Below are 22579 nucleotides of genomic sequence, written 5' to 3'. Positions count from 1 at the left end.
TTGCCCTGATACCATTTCTCCAATGTCCTGATGAAACCTTTCACTATGTTCATCACTGACAATGTCAAGATTTTCAGGAATGAAGTCTAAATGGGAATTCAGAAATGAACCTTTAGTGACATCTTGCACTTGTCGTTTTATATGCTTTGAAGCATTTTTGTCAACCAGCTGCACGCAGTTTGATGCTCTATAGTTGCCAAGAAGATTTTCAGCAACATCCTTAGATGCCTTCCAGTCCCTCTAGCATTTCAAATTGCTTGTCATTGATGACCTGTTTAATTTTGTGGACTAACAACAATGCCTGCCTTAATTTTGGCATCAGTTATTCTGACTTTAATTATGAACTGAGATAACAAATATAGGTGATTTCAAGAAAATGCTGCGTGGAAAGGAAACTTCACAGCGTTTTTCTTGATCCGCAGCCCAGAATCCATAAAATACACCCAAAAGATTTCAGGAAGCAAAATCTTTGTTGTCCGGTAGAGTTAGTAAATAGTGATACAGAATTTTTAAAAAGCAGAAAGGTTGTGTTGAATTTGTGTAAAACTGGATTACTGTGTGCAGCAATGTGCACTTGATTTGCCAAAGGATGCGAAGATCTTGGATGGTCACTTGGACAGGTATGTGGATAGGACAGGTTCAGGACAATATGGGCTAATGATGGGCAAATAGGACCAGTATAAATGGGAATCTTGCTTGGCATGGACCAGTCTAGCCGAAGGGCCTTGTTTCTGTGCTGTTTGACTTTTGTATGTCACCTTCACTGTTCCCCTTTTTCATTTTGAATCACAATGTAAAAGCCATAATCCAGTACAAAAATGTTCATTAAAAGTAGGAGTTATCAAGATACTAAACCAGGAATTGAAATTGTGTGTTTAGTATTTTTGTCCTAATACTCAAGAACAGTTTTTTAATACCACATTGCCTGTGTCAGAAACAGGTTCTGTTATTGAATTTGTATACTTGTGGTATTTTGCGTTACATATTTAAATGTTTTTTAAAAGAAGTTGCAGTATGTAGTAGACCATTCACAGCCATTCATATTCAGGACTATTCAAAGTTGCAGTCATCAGAGGTTCAGTTTTGCTGGGTTATTAATTTAGTTCTAAGGCAAAAACCTGCGTGCCTGCAACTCAGTAGACTTAATGATAAGCTTACAGTTCCAATTCACTTGTATCAGTGTTGGCTCTCTCTCTTTCCACTCTTCTTTGCATTTCGTCCCAAAGTCCAATATTTCACATTTGGTTGGGTGAAACTCTATCTGCTATTTCTCTGCAACTGATCTATATCACATTGTCCTTTGGCAGATTTCTATACTGTTCACAACACCACTATTCTTTGTATTTTATGCAGTTTTAGTAAACTATCCATCTGCACTTTCATACAGGCCATTTATATGTCAATCACAAGCAGCAGAGGTCCCAGTCCAGAACACAATTAGTTATAGACTTCCAGTTAGAATAAGTACCACTGACTTGTCTTTTATGGGCGAACCAATTCTAAATCCAAATGTCCAATTCACCTTTGATCTCATGCACCTTAATCTGGATGAGCCTTCCTTGAGGAGCCTTATCAAACTCCTTGCTAATATTCTATGTAAACATTTATAGCTCACCTTCATCAATCACCTTCATTGTCCTACTCAATCAAGTTAGTAGGACACATGCTGACTGTCTGTATTTTGGCTATAGTTTGTCAAGCATTAATAAATCTTAATCTTAAGAATCCTCTCCATTGACATTCCTACAATTGAAATGCCAGTATATAGTTTACAGGATTATCCCTATTTCCCTTCTTGAAAAATAGAACTCACCAATCCTCTGAGACCTCTCCTGCAGCTGGAAAGGACACAATGATATAAGTAAATGTCCAAGCAATCTCAACTCTTGCACCTCTGTGTAACTTGATTTATCCACCTTATTGTTCTTTACACCCAACACCACCTTTTTCTCAAATGCCTTAGCATATTAACATGTTCCATACTAATCTTCCTATTTCTTGTTATTCGCCTTGGTAAATACTAATACATAATACTAACTTTGGACCTCATCCATGTCTTCTGCCTTCAAGCACATGTTCCCTCCTATATCCTTGAATGGTCCTACCTGCTCTCTAGTTATCCTCTTGCCCTTGATTTGTGCATAGAAAACCTCTGTGATCTTACTTGCCAAGGTCCTTTCATGGCCCCTCCTGGCTTTCCTTATTATCTTTTTTAATTCTTCTCTGACTTCTTTATAATCCTCAATGGAACTGTTCAATTTTTGCATTCAAAACCTTGCATATGCTTGTAGAATAATTTCACCATCTCTCTCAAGATCCAAGGTTCCCTTACCTTGTCATCTTTGTCAGAATCTGAATCAGATTTAGTATCGCCGGCTTTGTGAAATTTGTCTATCCTTCCTGACTGGAACATAACTGTCCTGTAATCTACAGTTGGTCTTTAATCTTTCTTTGAGTTCTATCTCTGTAGACTTGGTTATGACCCCTGTGAATGCAACCGTAATATTGTCCCTGATTAATAGCGTATCTTCCCCCTTTTTTCAACCTGAACATTAAGCAACCATTCTTGTAGCCCTCTCAACCCTCTTCATTATGGCCACAACATCATAGCTAAATGTACTGAACCATGCCCATCAAGCCCATCAACCTTATGAATAATACTCAGCATTAAAATACACACATTAAAATACCCATCTGCCCCATTGCTCCTTGCACCTATCTGTTCTTACCTTTCATGACATCTATCTTCCAGTCAATCCTTCTACTTTCAGTGCTGGTGCTCTAGTTGCCATCTCCTGCAAAACTAGTTTAAACCCTCCTGAACAGCACTTGAAATATTCCCAGCCAGGATATTAAAGATCCTGAAAACCTGCCTCCTGAACCAGTTCTTCAACCATATATTCATCAGTTCTATCTTTCTGTTCCTGCCCTCACAGTGATACTGGGAGTAATCCAATGATTACTACCCTCAAGGTCCTACCTTTTAGCCAGTTTCTTAACTCCCTGTACTTTCTACACAAGACCTCATCTCTTCTTTTCTCTCTCCACCCCCCCCCCCCAGATCATTTACACCAATATGCACAACAAACTTTGGTGCTCACCATCCCCTTGAGCAGGTCCTGCTTCCACTCTCAGATATCCTTGACTTAGGCACCTGGGTGGCAACATACCATCCTGGCATCTCTTTCATGGCCACAGGATTTGTTCCCTTACTGAGTTGCATGTCACTGTTAATGTGCTTGACTTTACCCTTCCCTGCTGAGCCTCAGAGCTGGCCACAGTGGCACTGACTAGCTGCTACTGCTGGGAAAAATGGCCATATGTCTTACACTTGTGTTTCCTTGTGGTTATCCAACTATGTAAAGCATTTACCTCGTGTGACCAGCTCAGTAATGCTCGTGACCATGAAGCTTTCATCATCGAAGCCACTCCAGAGAATGTCCAACATGTTCCTTCACCTGGTTTATCAGGAGCTGCAGTTGGACCCACAGGGATGTTGATAGTCTTCCTGATCTCCCTCATTCCACAGTCTTCACTGACATCCTATCTATTTTAATAGGAACAATAATTCTTAGGAAAACTCTGCACTGTCCTGCTTAGTTTTAAAAAGCTGTTCGCCTCTGCTCCTCCAGCTACTGCAATTGGACAAGCAAGCTCTGAACCATTGAAATGCAAAAACAAAATAAAATCTAAGTTTATTTAATCTCTCTTTAGAGCTGATCATGTAATCCAGGCACATCCTGGTGAACCTCTTACTGTAATAGTGGAGGGGAGTCAGAACTGCGCACAATGAAACCACATTTGTGGAAAGGGGAACAGAGTTAATGTTTCAGGTTCAAGACCTAACATTAGAACTGGTAAAGTGAGAAAATAAATTGATTGTTGGTTACATAGAGATTGCAAGAATAGTAAATTGGACAAGAGTATAAATGACAGTGTAGACAAGGTTTGCCCAGATGATTCCAATGATTTTTGAGCTTGTTTATTGGTGCCAGGTAAAAAACAAAGTGGCCTGCTGAACCTGTGATATTTAAATACTAGTGATGGTTATGATAAACCTCACAAAATACTTATTGATAGGTTGCACTATGCTTACCATTGATTTTGCATGGAAGATAGTTGCCTTTTACTACTCTGCCTTTTTCCAAGAATTCTAAAGTTATGTAACAGACTAGACATTTGATTTCCTTTCTCAAGCCCAGCATAAACCTCCAGTTTAAAGTCATACAGCATGAAACCAGGACCTTACGCCCAGCTGATCAATGCTGAAAAAGATACCCATCCAAGTGAGTAGCATTGCCAGCATTTTGCCCATAACCTACCAGCCACTCACTCTGAAAGAATACAGTAAATAATTAAGCAAAATGCACACATTCGGGTATTTTGTCAGAATGCCTTTTATTATTTTCTTGTGTTTGCTGCTGTCTGCTTGGGAGAAACTAGATAATAGGAGTTTATTGTGAATTTTTTATTAGTTCCTCCTTCCAGCCAGTTGTGTTCATAATTTTTTTTAATCTTTGGGCAGAATGCAGTTTGTGACATTGCAACACAGTTGAGATGACAGATTATTTCAATAATTAGTAGTGGAGTAGGTAACTTAAATTTTGTTGTTGTGCCCAGAAGCAACAGCACTGATTGTGATGTGTACTAGACCTTGATGAGACTGCATCTTGAGTACTGTGTACTGTTTCACTCTCTTTATTTGATGAAGCATGTTGCTACGGAAGGATTTCAGCAAAAAATCATTAGACTGATGCCTCGGTGGCAGGGATAATGTTTAGGTCAACTATGTTTATATTCACAATAGTTTAAAAAAACAAGGAAATCTCGTAAAGATTCCAGAGAAATCTGTGCATGAACAATTTATTTAGTCTATGTCTAGAACTGTAATTCAACATATGACCTATAATTTGTCTGTTACCCTTTATCTGTGATCATTGTATGGCCTGATGTGTTCAAATCACTTAAAGTATTTGTCCATTGGAGAAATACGATTTTATATTTGAATTATTGAATACTTAATCTGTTTTTTTAACACTTACCTTTTTTGTTTTGCACAACAGATGGAAATTATGCTGTTGATGGTTCTGTGATAACTGAGCCAACAGAAATCGAATATCTTAAGAAAGTCCTCTATGAATATATGATGGGAAAAGAAACTAAGGTATGGTGTAGTGATAGCATGTTATGTGATAATCATATTGATATTGGGGCCCTCTCTTGGTTGGGGTTGACCATGGATATTGTGTCCAAGCTGTCCACATGATACGCAAGCCTATATGGAGAGCAAGCTGTTGCCCATGCAGCAGGCTCCCCCTCTTCATGCAGCTAATGAAGCCAAAGGAATGGCAAAGACCAATGCAGTTTGGCACCAGTGGAGTTGGAGGAATTACCAGTCATAATTGAACTGAACAGTCTTAGGGACTACAGCTCTGGATTTTTCCTCAGGGTTTACTCTCGAAGCATTCCCCATGAGTGGGTATAGCTGTAAGGCAACAGAGGCTTGAGATCAAAGTTCTCCTTCTCTTAAATGAGCTGCTAACCATTGCTGACAAGCCCATTTGCATGGTTTTGAGATGCCATTAACCTGCCTTTGCGCCTTCTTTAAATAGGAAGAGTTCTGCTGGACTTAGCAGCTATGGCAGGAGCTGGAATTGGTTGTCATCAGAGGTTATTTGAGATGTGCGCCAATGGGAGCATTGAATAGGCTGTGGGAGGGTATCCACACTACCTCCACACCCCACCCCCTCGCGGCTATCAATAGAGATGTGTCTGATTGTGAGAAAGGGTAAGACAAGGAACACAAACTGGTCATCAGAGAGGGATCAGAAGTGGGTGATTTCAAGTTCCTGGGTGTCAGGAAGGTGTCAAGTTCCTGGATTGAGTTAAGAAACTGCAAGGTATACAGGCCTCCAAACAGTGGCTGATGGTATTCTAATTTGTTCTGTATTTTATTTAAGTACATAATTTGTTACTCAGTTAAACAGTATTTTGTCATTTTTATACCTTTTTAACTATTTTCATGAAGATTCAACTAATTGGGGTAGCTACTTTATTGGGTCAAAATGCACTGGTCCTGATTTGTCCCCGTTAACCGGAATCCAAGATATAATAATGGCTGTTTATGGTGAGCATTTTGATAAAACTACCTACATTTTAAGCCAATTATTTCTCTAACTATTGTACATTCTGATGAGTGTTTGGTGTTTGAAATGGATAACTAGTTTATAGTCTCGAACTCGTATCTGAATAAATTGCACAAGTCAGAGTTTTCTGTTTTGTTGAGAAATTATGTTAAAAGTTGTTTTTTTTAATATATCTATATTTCAGACTTTGGCAAAAGTAATAACTACTGTCCTGAAGTTTCCATCAGATCAGACGCAAAAGATACTAGAACGAGAAGAATCTCGGTCCTCTGTGAGTCTATAATTTATTATTACCTTGATGGAGTCAATTTAGCAATTTGCAAGGTATCAACAACTAAGTGAAAGGCCACTCATGGAGTCATACAGTCATAGAGGAAATAGGCCCTTTGGCCCATCTCGTTTATACCGACCAAGAGCAGTCCATTTGCCTGTGTTTGGCCCATAAACTAAGCCTTCCCAATCCATGTATCTGTCCAACTGTCTTTTAAAATTTACCCATGCAGTCACTTCCTCTGGCAGTTGGTTCCATATAGTTACCCCTCAAGTTCTTCTTAATTCTTGCTTCACTCACTTTAACATATGTCCTCTAGTTCTTGGTACCCCAACTCTGGGAAGATAGTGTGCATTTGCCATATCTGTGGCCACGGGGGAGTCTTGTACTATCATAAATGCAAGATTGTCTGCAGATGCTGGAAATCCAGAGTAACACACAAAATGCTGGAGGAACTCAGCAGGTCAGGCAGCATCTGTAGAGAGGAATAAAGAGTTGACATTTCAGTCCAAGACCCTTTATCATGTCTGTGCAGTCAAGTTTGCACTATCTGCCTTCTTTCCTGGTGGTCCCACTACTTCGTTCTGTTGGTACCTGTAGTGTGACCAGTGTTATCTGACCTGACTAGACTTCAAGTCTGTTTTATTTGAGTGTGAATGAAATACAGCAATAATCAATATGACAGTTATACCCTTTAATATCAGCCTTGTCCTTTACAAATCACAACGGCATTTTAAATTAATTTTCCTTTGATTAAATCTTCCCTGGACATGTATCCTGATGCTGTGTCATTTAACATGACATAAAGAGCTATTGTTCTTTTCTATTTGATCACTATTTGCTTTGAGTGTGTTCAAAAGATGGGATAGATTCTATATTAAAGCGTGACTTTGCTCAAACCATTCAATTTGTACCATTTTCATACGGCCTATATGGAATTAAAATGTATTTTCTTTGAAAATAGCAAACAATGTCATTTACTCCTCACTTGCAGGGGATGAACACTTTACAGTCTTTAATATTTTGCCCCTGTATTCTTTATTGACATATATCTTGACAATGTCCTAGCCTATTGGATTTAAAGGTGTACACTGTGTAGGCTGGAAAAGAAGTGCTATTCAAGCATGATTATATATTTGAAGCTAGTGTTGCCCATGCCAATACTTTTTAAGCTATGTTCATTTGAAGAAAGTGAAATAATCTGGAATCACATTTCTTGTGGAACCAAACCAATTAATTCTGGTCTGTTTCATTGCCAATGATAATCAGTCTCTCAATGATAGTTATGCCCACAGTCACCAAGCTCTATATTTCCCTCCTTCATCCTGTCTGTATTAACTTCAGCTTTAAAATCCCACTTAACTTATACTCTAACCCTCTGTGTCTCCCCACACCCCCCTCGCTGTCTCCCAACCCCTGTCTCCTTATCATCCTCCTAGTTCCTTAGCTTCTGGGACATTCTGAACATTAAATATAAACATGAAGTATTTACTTAACCCATTGCCCATCTCAGCTCCATGCATAATGACCACATTGATCCTTAAGGGGATCTATTCTTTCTTTTTGTTTTTAATATGCTTTAGAATCTCTTAGGTTCGTCCTTTACCTCATCTACCCAAGCCATGTCTTTTTTTTTGTCTTCCTTTATGTTCTCATGTATTCCTAACATTACTTCTTGGGGGTGTTGTGGATAGTGTGGAGGGCTGTCAGAGGTTACAGTGGGACATCGATAGGATGCAAAACTGGGCTGAGAAGTGGCAGATGGAGTTCAACCCAGATAAGTGTGAGGTGGTTCATTTTGGTAGGTCAAATATGATGGCAGAATATAGCATTAATGATAAGACTCTTGGCATTGAGGAGGATCAGAGGGATCTTGGGGTCTGGGTCCATAGGACACTCAAAGCTGCTGCGCAGGTTGACTCTGTGGTTAAGAAGGCATATGGTGCATTGGCCTTCATCAATCGTGGGATTGAGTTTAGGAGCCAAGAGGTAATGTTGCAGGTATGTAGGACCCTGGTCAGACCCCACTTGGAGTACTGTGCTCAGTTCTGGGTGCTTTACTATAGGAAGGATGTGGAAACCATAGAAAGGGTGCAGAGGAGATTTACATGGAGTTGCCTGGCGAATAGGATGAGAGAACTCAGCCTTTTCTCCTTGGAGCAACAGAGGATGAGAGGTGGCCTGATAGAGAGTGTATAAGATGATGAGAGGCATTGATCATGTGGATAGTCAGAGGCTTTTTCCCAGGGCTGAAATAACTAGCATGAGAGGGCACAGTTTTAAAGTGCTTGGAAGTAGGTACAGAGGAGATGTCAGGGGTAAGTTTTTTACGCAGAGAGTGGTGTGTGTGTGGAATGTGCTGCCATCAACAGTGGTGGAGGTGGATACGATAGGGTCTTTTAAGAGAGACTCTTAAACAAGTACATGGAACTTAGAGAAATAGAAAGCTATGAGTTAATCCTAGGCAATTTCTAAGGTAAGGACATGTTCAGCACAGCTTTGTGGGCCAAAGGGCTTGTATTGTGCTGTAGGTTTTCTGTTTCTATATTGTTCGTCAGACATGATCCCCCTCTCCCTTCAATCTGTCCTTGAACTTGCCCAGTCACACTTTAAATGGTCCCTCACTTGCCACAAGTCTCTTTACCCACAAACTGCCTTTCCGTACTAACTTTTGGATCAAATCCTGACTGATGCCTTCTCCTAATTTAGGACTTTAACCTGACTTTAACTTTCCATGACTACCTTGAAACTAATAAAATTAGTGTTGTCGATCTCAAGGTATTCCAATCAATCTTTGCATGTGCGAAATGTCATAAGGTAATACAGCGTGAAAGCAGGCCCTACTATCCATGCCAATCAAGGTGCCCATCAAAGCTGGTCCCAGATGCCCACAGTTAGTCTATATTTATCCCTTAAAACCTTCCCCATCTGTTACTGTCCAAGAGTGTTTGAAATGTTGTTATTGGATCTGCCTCAACCACTGCCACTTGATTCCATATACGCATCACCCTCTTCACCATCAGGTCCCCTTTTAAATCTTTCCCCTCACACCTTTAACCTGTGTACTCTAATTTTAGACTTGCTTACCCTCCACAGTATCAGTGTTATAAAAGAGCTGATGTTGGTTGAGGACAATGTTTCTTTAATTAAGAAGGGTAGCAAAAATGTGAGGGAAGGGCAACCTGGTGAGCCTGACATTATTTATTGTTAGCAGGGTTTCTGGAGTCAGCTGACTGAGGATTTGTTTGCATTTCAGAGACCAGGACTGATAAGGGATAGTCAGCATGCTTTGGTTCATGGAAAGTTGTCTCATAAATTTGATTGTGTTTTTGAAGAGGATTGAAGATGCTAGAGCAATAGACATTGCCTATGTGGACTTTAGTACATAGTGGGCTGTTCTAAAAGATTGGATAATGTGATCCAGAGCAAGCTAGCCAATGGCATGGTGGTCGGAGGCATAGGGTAGTAGTTGAGGATTGGTTTTGAGATTAGAAGCCTATAACAGGAGTGTACATGTATTGGTGCTAGGTTCTGTTTTGTTTGTCATGTATTAATGATTTGGATGAGTATGTAGGTAGCATACTTAGTCTGTTTGTAGATGATACCAAAATATATTAAACAGTAAAGGAGGTTACAATAGTGTATCGATCAACTGGGAATGTGGCAAGGAAATGGATGATGGAATTTAAATCTGACAGGTGTCAAGCGATGCACTTTGGGAAGTTAAACCAGAGCAGACGTACACAGAGAATGGCGTTACTCCCTGGCATGTTTCTTCAGTAGAGGTGCCTTGGAATTACAAAGGCATAGTTCCCTGAAAATGGGAACATGGAAAAATGTGGTGAAGAAGGCATCTGGTATGTAGCATTGTGCAAGAGTTGGGACATTAAGTTATGATGGGACACATTATAATGATTAGCCCTCATTTGGGGAATTGTACGCAGTTCTGTTTATTCCATTGTAGAAAGGGTGTGATTAAGCTGAAATTGCAGAAAAGCTTAATGAAGATTTTGCTGGATTGGAGGGAGTGAGTTGTTAGAAGAGATTTGAATGGACTGGGTGTCTTTTCCCTAAGTGAGGAGACTGAGAGATAACATGATAAAATATTAAAAATGGTAAGAGTGTAGGGACACTGTGTATCTCATATTTGGGGTGCTTCACACTAGAGGGTTCAGGTTTAAGGTGACAGGACGGTTTAAAGGGTTATAAAAAGTATACCTGCAGGAAATGTTTGCACTTATCTGAGATGAAAATGAGATTCAAGGTAAGGGGGTAAGAGATTTGGAAGGAATCTGAGGGGTCCTTTTCACCCAGAGAGTGATGAGTTCTTGGAATACACTGCCTGAGAGAGTGATGAAAGCAGAATCGCTTCCAGCACTTGAATTGCCAAGGCACTGAAAGCTGTAGACCAAGTGCTGGAGATGGGATTGATGTAGAGCCAGTCTCTCATATTGGTGTGGGTATGGTTGGCTAAGTGGACTTTAAATAGTCATTACAACATTAAAAGCCTTCCTGAAATTGAGGTAAAAAGATCAGTTTGCAAATAGAATTGTTTGCATTTATGAGGCTATCTGTTTTTAAGTGGATGTTGGATAAGTAATGTCAGAAGTAGAATATGTAATGTCCCGATCTCCCTCCTTGCCATATATTTTAATTTATAGTACTTTTGTGATGAGGCACAAAGGGTCAAATTACCACCTATTGTTCTGTAATGCAGAGGGCCAGATCTTGACCAAAGCTCCCTTTGGAACAGTTGCTAGTTTTGCACAGGAATAATGAAAGATTTTCATTAGTTTCAAAGATGGCTGTTTAAAGATCCCCCATCTTCAACTCCTTTGTGGCCTCCCACACTGTTACAGCAATATCCTACGTAGGCTCGAGGAACGATACCTCATCCTTTGTTTGGACTCATTGCAACCTGCAGGACATTATATTGAGTTCTCCAACCTTTTAACTTAATCTTTCTTTCTGTTTATATTAGGACAGGAAATCTCTGCTTGTTGTTTTTCTCCCTTTTTTTCCTCTTGTGGCCTGTGGGATATGTCCAGTATCTGCATAGAATACCTGTAATTAATGAACTATATTTTAAGGAGTTAAGTGAAAAGCTAACTTTTAATGTTGGATACTACATGACCTGTATTTTACAGCATTACTATCTACTTCAAGAAAATTGCTAACCACTTTATCAATCACAGTTTTTTTCGAAAGTGATCTTGCAATCAATAGCCTATAACTGCCCTTTCGACGTTGAGCTTTTGAACTGCCCTACCTACAGCACCTGTACAGTGCGGCTACAGTTCGGCTCCAGCTGGTTCACGTGGGACTTCACACTGGCCGCCGTAGCCCAACCACACCTGGGAGCAGATTTTTTGCGGGCTCACAGCCTACTGGTCGACCTGCCAAGGAAGAGACTGGTCCACGCCAAGACCTTTCAAACATTCTCCCTGGGTGAAGCCCAGTTGCTGGCCCCACACCTCGACTCCATCACGCTGTCCGACAACGACTTCACCAGAGTCCTGGTGGATTTCCTATTGGTTCTGGCACTGCAGTTCATGGCAGTCATGACCACATCCCGACACAAGGACCACCCCTCTACGCCCATGCTCGAAGGCTTCCCCCGGACAAGCTGCGGCTGGCGAAGGAGGAGTTCAGGAGGATGGAGGAATTGGGGATCATACGGCAGTCCGACAGCCCATGGGCCTCCCTCCTGCACATGGTGCCCAAAGCAACGGGGCTGGAGACCATGCGGCGAATACCGCAGGCTGAACAAGGCTACAACACCGGACCGCTACCCTGTGCCGCACATTCAGGACTTTGCAGTAAACCTGCACAGCGCACGGATCTTCTCCAAGGTAGACCTCGTCCGGGGATACCATCAAATCCCGAGGCATCCGGACGACGTCCCCAAAATGGCATTCATCACCCCTTTCGGCCTTTTCAAGTTCTTCCACATGCCGTTCGGCCTAAAGAATGCCGCACGGACGTTATGGCAGTTAATGGATGCGATGGGAAGCGACCTGGACTTCGCTTTCATCTATTTGGACGACATCCTCATAGCCAGCAGCAGTCGTCAGGAGCATCTGTCCCACCTCCGCCAACTCTACGCCCGACTGACTGATTACAGCCTGACAGTCAGCCTGGCCAAATACCAGTTCGGGCTCGACACCATTGACTTCCTGGGCCACAGGATTACTAAAGACGGGGCAACCTCTCTGCCCGTCAAGGTAGACGCAGTCCGCCATTTCCCCCGACCCAACACAATCAAAGGCCTTCAGGAATTCGTGGGTATGGTGAATATCTACCACCACTTTCTCCCTTCAGCTGCCCAAATCATGCTCTCCCTGATGTTGGATAAGGGCAAGGACATTACCTGGGATGAGGAGTCCGCCGCCACTTTCATTAAAACCAAAGAAGCCTTGGCAAACGCCACAATGCTAGTGCACTCCAGAACGGACGTCCCTACCGCCCTCACAGTGGACACATCCAACATGGCAGTTGGTAGAGTGCTGGAACAACTCACCGAGGGTCGCTGGCAACCCCTGGCGTTTTTCAGCAAACACCTACGACCACCCGAGCTCAAATACAGTGCTTTCGACCGGGAACTGTTGGCGCTATACCTGGCAATCCGGCATTTCAGGTACTTCTTAGAAGGTAGGCCCTTCACCGCGTTCATGGACCACAAACCGTGGTCACGAAAGCATCCGACCCCTGGTCGTCCCGCCAGCAGCGACATCTGTCCTACATCTCCGAATACACAACAGATGTCTGGCATGTCTCGGGAAAGGACAATGTCGTGGCGCCCTCTCCCACCCTAACATCCAAGACCTGTCCCAGGGGGTAGACTATGAAGCACTGGCAGACGAGGAGATCCCTAGTTACAGGACTGCAGTCTCTGGTTTGCAGCTCCAGGACCTCCCTGTAGGCCCAGGTGAGAGGACCCTACTCTGTGACGTCACCACCGGCCAACCCCACTCCGTCGTTCCAGCAGCCTGGCAGTGGCACGTTTTCATCTCCATTCACAACTTAGCGCACCCCTCCATCAGGACAACTGTCCAGATGGTAGCCAACAGGTTCGTTTGGCACAGACTCTGCAAGCTGGTCAGTGAATGGGCCAGAACGTGCATGCACTGCCAAACAGCCAAGGTGCAGTGGCACACCAAAGTTCTGCTGCAGCAGTTCCACCCCACCCGCCGGCGTTTCGACCACATTCATGTGGATATCGTGGGCCCCCTGCCAGTGTCACGAGGAGTGCGGCACCTCCTGACTATCATGGACTGGTTCATAAGATGGCCAGAGGTGGTCCTGCTCACCGACACCACCTCCGAATCCTGCGCCCAGGCGCAGATTGCAACCTGGGTATCTCGCTTTGGTGTACTGGCCCACATTACCTCCGACAGAGGTGCCCAGTTCACCTCCTGCCTGTGGTCAGCTATGGCCAGCCTTTTGGAGACACAGCTGCACCACACAACTGCCTACCACCCACAGTCGAACGGACTAGTGGAGCGTTTCCACCATCACCTGAAGTCGGCTCTCATGGCCCACCTCAAAGGGCCTAACTGGGCGGACGAGCTTCCCTGGGTCCTGCTCGGTATCCGCATGGCACCCAAAGAGGATCTGCACACCTCGTCGGCCAAGTTGGTGTACAGCGCACCCCGGTCGTCCCAGGAGAGTTCATACCAGCCCCAAGGGGGCAAGTGGAAGAACCCGCAGCAGTCCTGGGCAGACTACACGAGAGGCTTGGTAACCTGGCCCCCATACCCACTTCGCAGCATGGGCAGAACCTGACCTGCGTACCCAAAGACCTGCAAAACTGTAAGTTCGTTTTTGTACGACGGGGCAGACATCGGGCACCACTACAGCGGCCCTACAAGGGGCTGTTTACGGTGATCAGAAACAACGGGTCCACATTCGTACTGGACATTGGGGGGAAGGAGGAGGTTTTCACGGTGGACCGACTTAAACCGGCCCATGTGGACGGCGCAGCTGGTCGAGATTCCAGCACCGCGGCACAGAGGCAGACATCCCCAATCAGAGTCCGACCCAGACCGTGGACATTGGGGGGTGTATCGCCGGTTCTGGGGCGGGGGGGGCGTTATGTGGCGATCCACTTCCCAGCACACTCGAACCGGCTCACAAGGTGGCATGCGCCGGCACTGAGGCCGGTCCCAAAGAGGGCGCCAAGCCTGCTTCACCAGCAAGGGGAAAGGCCCATGCACGGGACGGGACTGTGAATACATAAGCATTCCCATCCGGGGAGGGCGGGATCAGGAAGGCTTTAAAGCGAGGCCTCAAAGTTTGAATAAACCTCTTTTGTAACTGCAGCTCACCGACTCCGTGTTGTTATTGCAGTGCTGCATGTAGCACACCGCTACAGTACTTTGAAAATTAGTGACATATTATACTAATCAAGCTTAACCACCATCTTGCTGTGTTACTTAATTCTGTCTCACAAATTACCATTTCCTTCATGTACCTTTTCTGCCACCTAGAATAACTTGTTTTCTCTTTCTTAGTTCTAATGAAGGACCTTCGATCTGAAATAGAAACTGTTCCTTTTTCAACAGATGCTGCCTTATCTGCTGATTTCTACAACATTTCCTATATTTATTTCAGGTTTCCATTGTTTGTAGTTTTTCTCTGATTTTTAAAAAATTTTCATTAAAAGTTGCAGTAGCTTTTAGGCTTTTATTTCTTATAGCCCATTGGTTACAGGTATTCTATGCAGGTTAAATGCTGTTGATTCAGTTAAGATTGTTATTCAGGCATGCTGTATCCTGGACAAAGTTTAGTAGCATTGAATTCTTTAATGTGTGTGAGAGAGAGAGAGAAAGGTAGAGGGAGAGAAAATAAGAAGGGATTTAGGGAGAAAGAATATAAGGGAATGATGGGGGACAGAGTAAGAAGGAATTCAGGAAAAATGTGACCACATTACAAGGAAATAATATTTCACAGGTAAGAGATGCATGATAATGTTTTTTAATCTGGGAAAATATAATTTGCTCTTCCACTTAATGTAAGCGTTTTGTGATGGGTATTATTTGACTGTTTATTTTGTTTGGAAATTCATAAGGAGCACTCATTATTCTGTTTTAGCATGTTGATGTTCCAGGATTAACTGCCGTCATCTTTAAAATCCTCTTATCGCCATTAACTACTTTTTTTGAAAAAAGAAACATGGTCCAAATTATCTTAAACAATCTGGAAATAATTGCAAAGTAAGGAATATCCCAGACTGATTTTCTCTTTATTCCCCAACCTGATGGGTAATCCTCTTCAAGTACCAAGTGGAAATTTTGCTAAGTATCATTCAATTACATCTGTACTCCTGGGAGTCATGTGAGCAGCGTTTCATCTGCTCACCAGAAATTCTGAATAGAGATGGACGAAGTTCTAGTTCACAACTAATAAAATCAACCCCAAGGAAAATTTTAAAGTTCAAGAGACCTACATTACTTTCACCAGCAACAGTCAAAGATAATGTGATATTTTTAAACAATGGTGAATAGGAGTTAAATTAATTATTTCCACATTCAATAATTGGCTGCTCATCTCAGTTCAATTACAAAAAGGCACTGAGTTGTTACTATGTTTAGATGGAAAAGCCATTTACTCAATATTTGATCATTATTTCTGGAATACATTCCATTACCAAATAACTCAGCACATGCTTGACTCAAACAATTAACTTGTTTTCCTGTAATTTGTTGTTAGTCACTATACCTTCTGCCAGTGGTCTATTTCCAAACATCATGTAGCTTTCTGCAGTTTCAAAAAATGTATGTGTTTAACATTCATTTTGCTTATTGTTATATGTCAGTATTGGCAATAGTACCAAGTGTTTACTAACTGGTTTTTATTTCAAATTTGGTTTCCACAAATACAAACTTAATTTCATGGTCAAGTGGATGACCTTGATAGATAACAGGATTATAAGCCACCATCTGAATCAATCATGGATTGAACTGTAAATAGCATATTGAAAAAATTAATATATTAATATTTTGGCACATATGTTACAAAAAATTGTTGGAATTTGGATAATATCTTTGTCAGGATTGTGTGGACAACAACATTTTAAAATTATCGAGTGACTATATCAGAATGTCCAATTCTAGTTACCACAATATAAAGGGACCTTCAAAGAATACAAAGTAGATCTATCAGAACACGTCCAGCAATGAGGATTTTTAGCTGCAGTGTTAGGTTGGCAATGTGAAAGATGTTTGTTCTCTTTGGAACTAAGGAAGATTTGACAGTAGTGTTCTAGATGGTAGCAGCTCTACATAGGGAATGCAAAATTGATCCCATTCACTTTTTAGGAAAAAAAAGCCAATAGTTTTAAGGTTTTGGACAAAATATGCAATGGAATTGTAAGGAGAACATTTTCACTCAGTGACAACTTTATTATTAGAGTAGCTGGAGCAGAGCTGATCCATTTTTTCAAAAAGTATAGTCACTTCAGGGGAAGAAACCTCCAGAGTTAAGAGAGCAGGGGAAGAGAGCTGATTAAAGCACTTCAGAAAGAGCTGACATGGACTTGAGCTGAATGGCACCTCCTTTGTGTTGTGACTCCTACAATGGATCACTGTAAACAGGAGGAAATCTGCAGATGCTGGAAATTCAAACAACAACACACACAAAATGATCACTGTAGATGTTTTTATGTGCAAAATCGGCAATCAATTAATCATACAACATGGTTGAAGAATGCACTCTTAATTAGTTATTTAGCTATGTAAAATTGTGCACTGAAGCAAAATAAAATAGAAAAAGATGATATTGCAATATAGATCAGACATAAAAAGAACAATTTTTAAAACATTTTTAACAATTAAAACCTTAAATAACATGACTGAATATAATAGTCCATTTTTAATGCTGTAATCGCTTCTGGATGTTATGTGATCAACAATCCTTTACTGGAATGGGTAAAGCATCAAATTTTTGTTCAACTATCTTAATTCCAGTTGATCACATTTCTAAATGGCAGGAGCCAACCCTCTCAGGATATTATTTTCTTCCTGTTATCCCAGTCCCATCCCATTCCTTCCAGAGTTCTCCAATTCAGATGCTGGTTTACAATCATTGGCACAATTCATCTAATGGTTATCCTGTTTGCTTGCATTTTCCAAGCTTTGAATGTTTCTTGCATAACTTATAAAATCCAATATGCTCATTTCCTCTGGCACTGCAGTATTCTTCACCTCGCACTGGCATCTTCTGAGAGTTGGCTATTGATGCATTCATTTCATGGGTGAGTGTTATCTTTAATTGTCTTTTTCTCATCTTTTTGTAACATTAATATATTTGTCCTACTAACAAACTAATACTAAATGTATTTCAGCTCATCTGTCTAGATATTTGTCATTAACTAGTAGAACACTACTAATATATGAAAGTCTGGAAAAAGACCATTCAGTTATTGAGTGTGTTTCTTCAACAGCCTTTATCATTCTGTAAATTACACTTCTGAAGGAAATGAGCAGCATGTGGAAGCACATAACACTATCAAACAGTATGAAGTTTTTTTTTAAATTTCAAACCAATTAGTTTGTGCTTGACCATATTTGCAAAATAACATCTTTGACTTAATTCTGAGGGTACATTTATTTGGCTTCAGTCGGGCATCCATGGTCAAGTACTTCATCTGGACAATAATATCACTGCAATAAAATCTTTTCTCTTGTGCATATAGGTGTGCAGAACATTGACAGCAGTAACATGCACCATTGTTCAGGATATCAATGGTTGATAGGTGAAGACCAAATGCAAAAAGTATCTAGAAATCAGAGGGTTATCTTATACTCCTATTAGCAGAGACTTTTCAGTTCTAACTTGTCTGCTTCTCTTCCCAATATTCAGGCATCATGTCAGCTGATTGTGCAGTAAAGAACTTTTGGATTTTACCAAGCATGATGCATTTCTTTTTTGTTCCACTATATTCTTGTAGTTTTCAGCAAACCTTACCTATAACTCTCTTTAGCTGGTATATTAGAACATAAGAAATAGGAGGTGGAGTAAGCCATCTGGCCCATCAAGCCTTCTCTGCCATTCAATAAGATTGTGGTTAATCTGGCCATGAACTCATCTCCACCTACCTGCTTTTTCCCCCATAGCCTTTAATTCCTCTATGCAAATATCTATCCAACCTTGTCTTAAATATATTTACTGAGGGAGACTCTACTGCTTCATTGGGCAGAGAATTCCACAGATTCACCACTCTCTGGGAAAAGCAGTTCCTCCTCATCTCCACCCTAAATTTACTCCCCTAAAATAAGATCTCCTCTCATTCTTCTGAATTCCAGCGAGTACAATCCCAGGCGACAGTGGGGAGACATAATAAACAACTTGCTGGTTTACGATGTTAAAAGTCCGTTATGTTGCTTTTTCCTGGCTCTCTTCCCAAAGATCCCGGGTCTTTGGGCACACAACAGAAGATTTTCTGACTTCCCCAACGACGCACAGGTCTCGATCCACCTATCTCCAGAGCCCTGAGATCTTAGGCTTCCAAATCAGAGCCAGACTCCAAGGCCAAACCCTTGGCGTGCCAAACAACGGCCAGTCTTGAAACCACAAGAATGAGTCCCATTCCAGCAAAGAACCAAAGTCAGTGTATAATTCCAGGTCAAAAGAACCCTGAAAGGGAAAAATAAAGATCTTAAAGCTGGAAATAGAGCTGTTTCTGAAGATGCAAGCAAAGGAGTCACAGTTTAGCGCCATCATGACTTTGTTCCGCCTCTCCGTCTATCCCAGCTCTCTGCTTTCTGTTAGTTAACCAATCCTCTATCCATGCTAATACATAACCCCCAACTCTATGCATCCTTACCTTATGGATAAGCCTTTTATGTGGTACCTTATTGAACACCTGGAAATCCAAGTAAGTAATGTCCATCTGTGCTCGTTTTATCCTCAAAGAACTCCAGTAAGTTTGTCAAACATGACCTGACCTGGCTGAATCCATGCTGTGTCTGCCTGATTACTACTACTAAATTAGGCCCACTAAATGGAAACATAACAGTACTAGTTAATTGGTTTAGTTAGTTTAGTTGATTTATTTTTTATACGATGACATTACACAATGCAGATACAGGCCGAACTCTCACTTGCTGACCAAGCTGTCTATCCAAACTAGCCCCTTCTGTTTTGCCTGAAACTTTTTTTTATCCATGTAGCTAAGTGTCTTTTAAACATTGTAATTGAACCACGTTTGACAGCTTCCTCCAGCAACTTATTTCATATACTCATTACCCTTTCTGTGAGAAAGATGCCTCTCAAGTCCCTTTTAAATCTTTCCACTCTCACCTTAAGTTTATGTTCTGTAGATTTAGACATACTCTACTCTGGGGAAAGAATGTTACCATACAATTTGGAAGAAAATTAGGAGTTGTCTAATAAAGATGTGAGATTCTGCAGATGCTGGAAATGTTGAACAACGCACATTAATTTGTTAAGAACAAACTGTTTGACCAAGGTGTCAAAATTTTTGATGTGTTAACCATTGGTAGTAGTGCAGTTAATATGTTGTTTTGGCGCTTCCAGAGGAAGCTGCAGAGGTAGGTACAATTATGCATTTAAAGGCCATTGTCCATTCTTTTCACATTAATGGGTCTAGAGTTACATTAGAACACAATGACATTTGAACTGATACTTACATTGCTGACTTTATGCAGAAAGTGCCTTTCTGAAGTCTTTGTGATGATCTGTTTGCCCCTGATACTGCTAATCAATCAAGTGATCAGAAAATCATGCCACTGCTTATGCATTTTAATTTATGATTTAGATACTTAGTCTGAAAGATGGATACTGTATTTGCACAATGTTTCTTTGTGGTTGAAAAGTTGATCTTCCATGATCAAAGCAGAACAGTAAATTTGTTTGTATTTCTAAGTAATTGTAACTTGTAAATACAACTGAAAAATGTTTACAGCCCACTTCAATGATTCCTCACTTCTCCTTCCAGACTTCTTGGCTCCGTTAACTAAGGAAGTCACCTAAGTGGAACTGTTCAGTGATCATGCTGCTGGGAAGTTATTTATCTGGTTGCACATGGGGGGGGAATATGGTACTGTTATCAGGATAATGTTTTCATGGCCTTTTACTGTGATTTGTACAAAACCTAAAATGCAAAAAAGCTCTCAATATTATTCTGATGTTAATTCAAGCAGATTTTTTATTAAATGGCACTAGGATAAATTGTGCAATAAAATTAATGGAACTTAAGCTGTTAATGTCTGACTGGAATGCTCTCTGTACAACTGATTTATTTTTGCAGGGTCTCATCCTTGGAGCTTCAGCCTTCGAAGGTACTAAATAGCTGTACCTAGTTTGTTTACGATAGCTTTTGTACTTGTATTTTGGAAAGACACTACTGTAAATTGTAAATACATGATTCATATCTAAGCTAAGGAAGAGGATAACTTGTAACAGACTTGGAAAGTGAAATAAAGTTTTATTTACTATACTAAATGTTTCTATTTGCCTACTCACTTTCAGTAATTAAACCACTGCATTAAAAATTGTTCTGATCGTTAACCGACGATAGATAAAAACGTTAAAAATATAAATTAAAATATAAAAATAATGATAAAAACATTAGCCTAACGCTTTTCCAATGACCGATGGCATTTCACCTCTGTCTGATCGCTTTATTATTTCCACTTTATTTTCAATCGTGATCACTTTCCATCAATGGAACAGAAACAGCAGCAGCTGCGGGCAACAGATCCCGAGCTCCTCCAGTTCCTAAAGTCCACCGCACTGAGACAGGTTAAATAAGGGACCTGAGCATCCTCATTTTTTGGTATACGAGGGGGATCCCGGAACCAATTTCCCGCGGATAAGGAGGGCTGACTGTACTCCCTATAATGTGATGGCTGATTAATCCTTAAGTGGCTGCAGCAAAAGTTATACAAGTAACATCTGTAGAACAAGGGATGTGGTTTTGCAGAATGAGTATAGGGAGTTAGGTAAGAAGCTAGAAGGAAGACCTTGAGGTTTGTGATCTTGAGATTACTCCTGGTACCATGTGCTAGTGAACTCAGAAATAGAAATAAAGGCCAGGAAAATTCCTGGCTAAGGAGCTGGTGTGGGGCAAGGATTCAGGTTCTTGGACCATAAAACAAAATAGACCATTCAGCCCATTGAATCTGCTCTGCAATTTGATCAAGACTGATTTATTTAACCACTCAGCCCCATTAGAACCATAGAACATTACAGCACAGAAACAGGCCTTTTGGCCCTTCTTGGCTGTGCTGAACCATTTTTCTGCCTAGTCCCACTGACCTGCACCTGGGCCATATCTCTCCACACCCCTCTCATCCATATACCTGTCCAAGTTTTTCTTAAATGTCAAAAGTGAGCCCGCATTCACCACTTCAACTGGCAGCTCATTCCACACTCCCACCACTCTCTGTGTGAAGAAGTCCCCCCCCTAATGTTCCCTTTAAACTTTCCCCCCTTCATCCTTAACCCATGACCTCTGGTTTTTTTCTCCCCTAGCCTCAGTGGAAAAAGCCTGCTTGCATTCACTCTATCTATACCCATCATAATTTTATAGACCTCTATCAAATCACCCCTCATTCTCCTATGCTGCAGGGAATAAAGTCCTAACCTTTCTCGGCAACTCAGTTTCTCAAGTCCCGGCAACATACTTGTAAACCTTCTTCTCTGCACTCTTTCAACCTTATTAATATCCTTCTTGTAATTCGGTGACCATTCTTCTGCCATTCCCCATAAGCTGTGACACTCTTACTAATCAAGAACCTATCAACCTCCATTTTAAATGTACCTCACGACTTGGCTTCCACAGTTGTCTGTGGCAATGAATTCCACAGATTCATTCCCTCTGGCTAAAGAAGTTCCTCTTCATCTCTATTCTTAAAGGTATGTCCCTCTACTCTGAGGTTGTGTCCTCAGTCATGACTCCCCCACTAATAGAAGCATCCTTTCCATGCCATTCAATATTCATTAGATTTTAACAAGTTCTCTCTGCATTCTTGTAAACTCCAGCCACAGCCATCAAATGCTCCTCATATGCTAATCCTTTCATTTCCCGGAATCATTCTCGTGAACCTTCTCAGGACCCTTTCCAATGCCAGGACATCTTTTCTTTGATAAGGGGCCCAGAACTGCTCTCAATACTGCAAATGAGGTCTGACCTATG

The 22579-nt window shown here is 41.3% G+C and overlaps 1 protein-coding gene across 4 annotated transcripts in view; it reads left to right on the top strand.

Annotated features, from left to right (window-relative positions):
* golga4 (golgin A4) overlaps positions 1-20877 on the top strand; it is a 192904-nt gene extending 172027 nt beyond the window's left edge. For 3 of the 4 annotated variants that reach the window (XM_059971108.1, XM_059971093.1, XM_059971114.1), the window contains 4 exons: positions 5064-5164; positions 6331-6417; positions 17612-17671; positions 20378-20877. In XM_059971108.1, the coding sequence (XP_059827091.1) occupies positions 5064-5164; positions 6331-6417; positions 17612-17641 (218 nt within the window). In that variant the 3' untranslated portion in view covers positions 17642-17671; positions 20378-20877. The remainder of the gene's footprint in view (positions 1-5063; positions 5165-6330; positions 6418-17611; positions 17672-20377) is intronic. The other variant, XM_059971100.1, reaches the window with a different exon arrangement.
* Positions 20878-22579: the final 1702 nt, after the last annotated feature.

This window comes from Hypanus sabinus, chromosome 1, assembly GCF_030144855.1.
Source record: "Hypanus sabinus isolate sHypSab1 chromosome 1, sHypSab1.hap1, whole genome shotgun sequence".
NCBI classification, from domain to species: Eukaryota; Metazoa; Chordata; class Chondrichthyes; order Myliobatiformes; family Dasyatidae; genus Hypanus; species Hypanus sabinus.
This window is presented reverse-complemented; position numbering and strand designations above follow the sequence as displayed.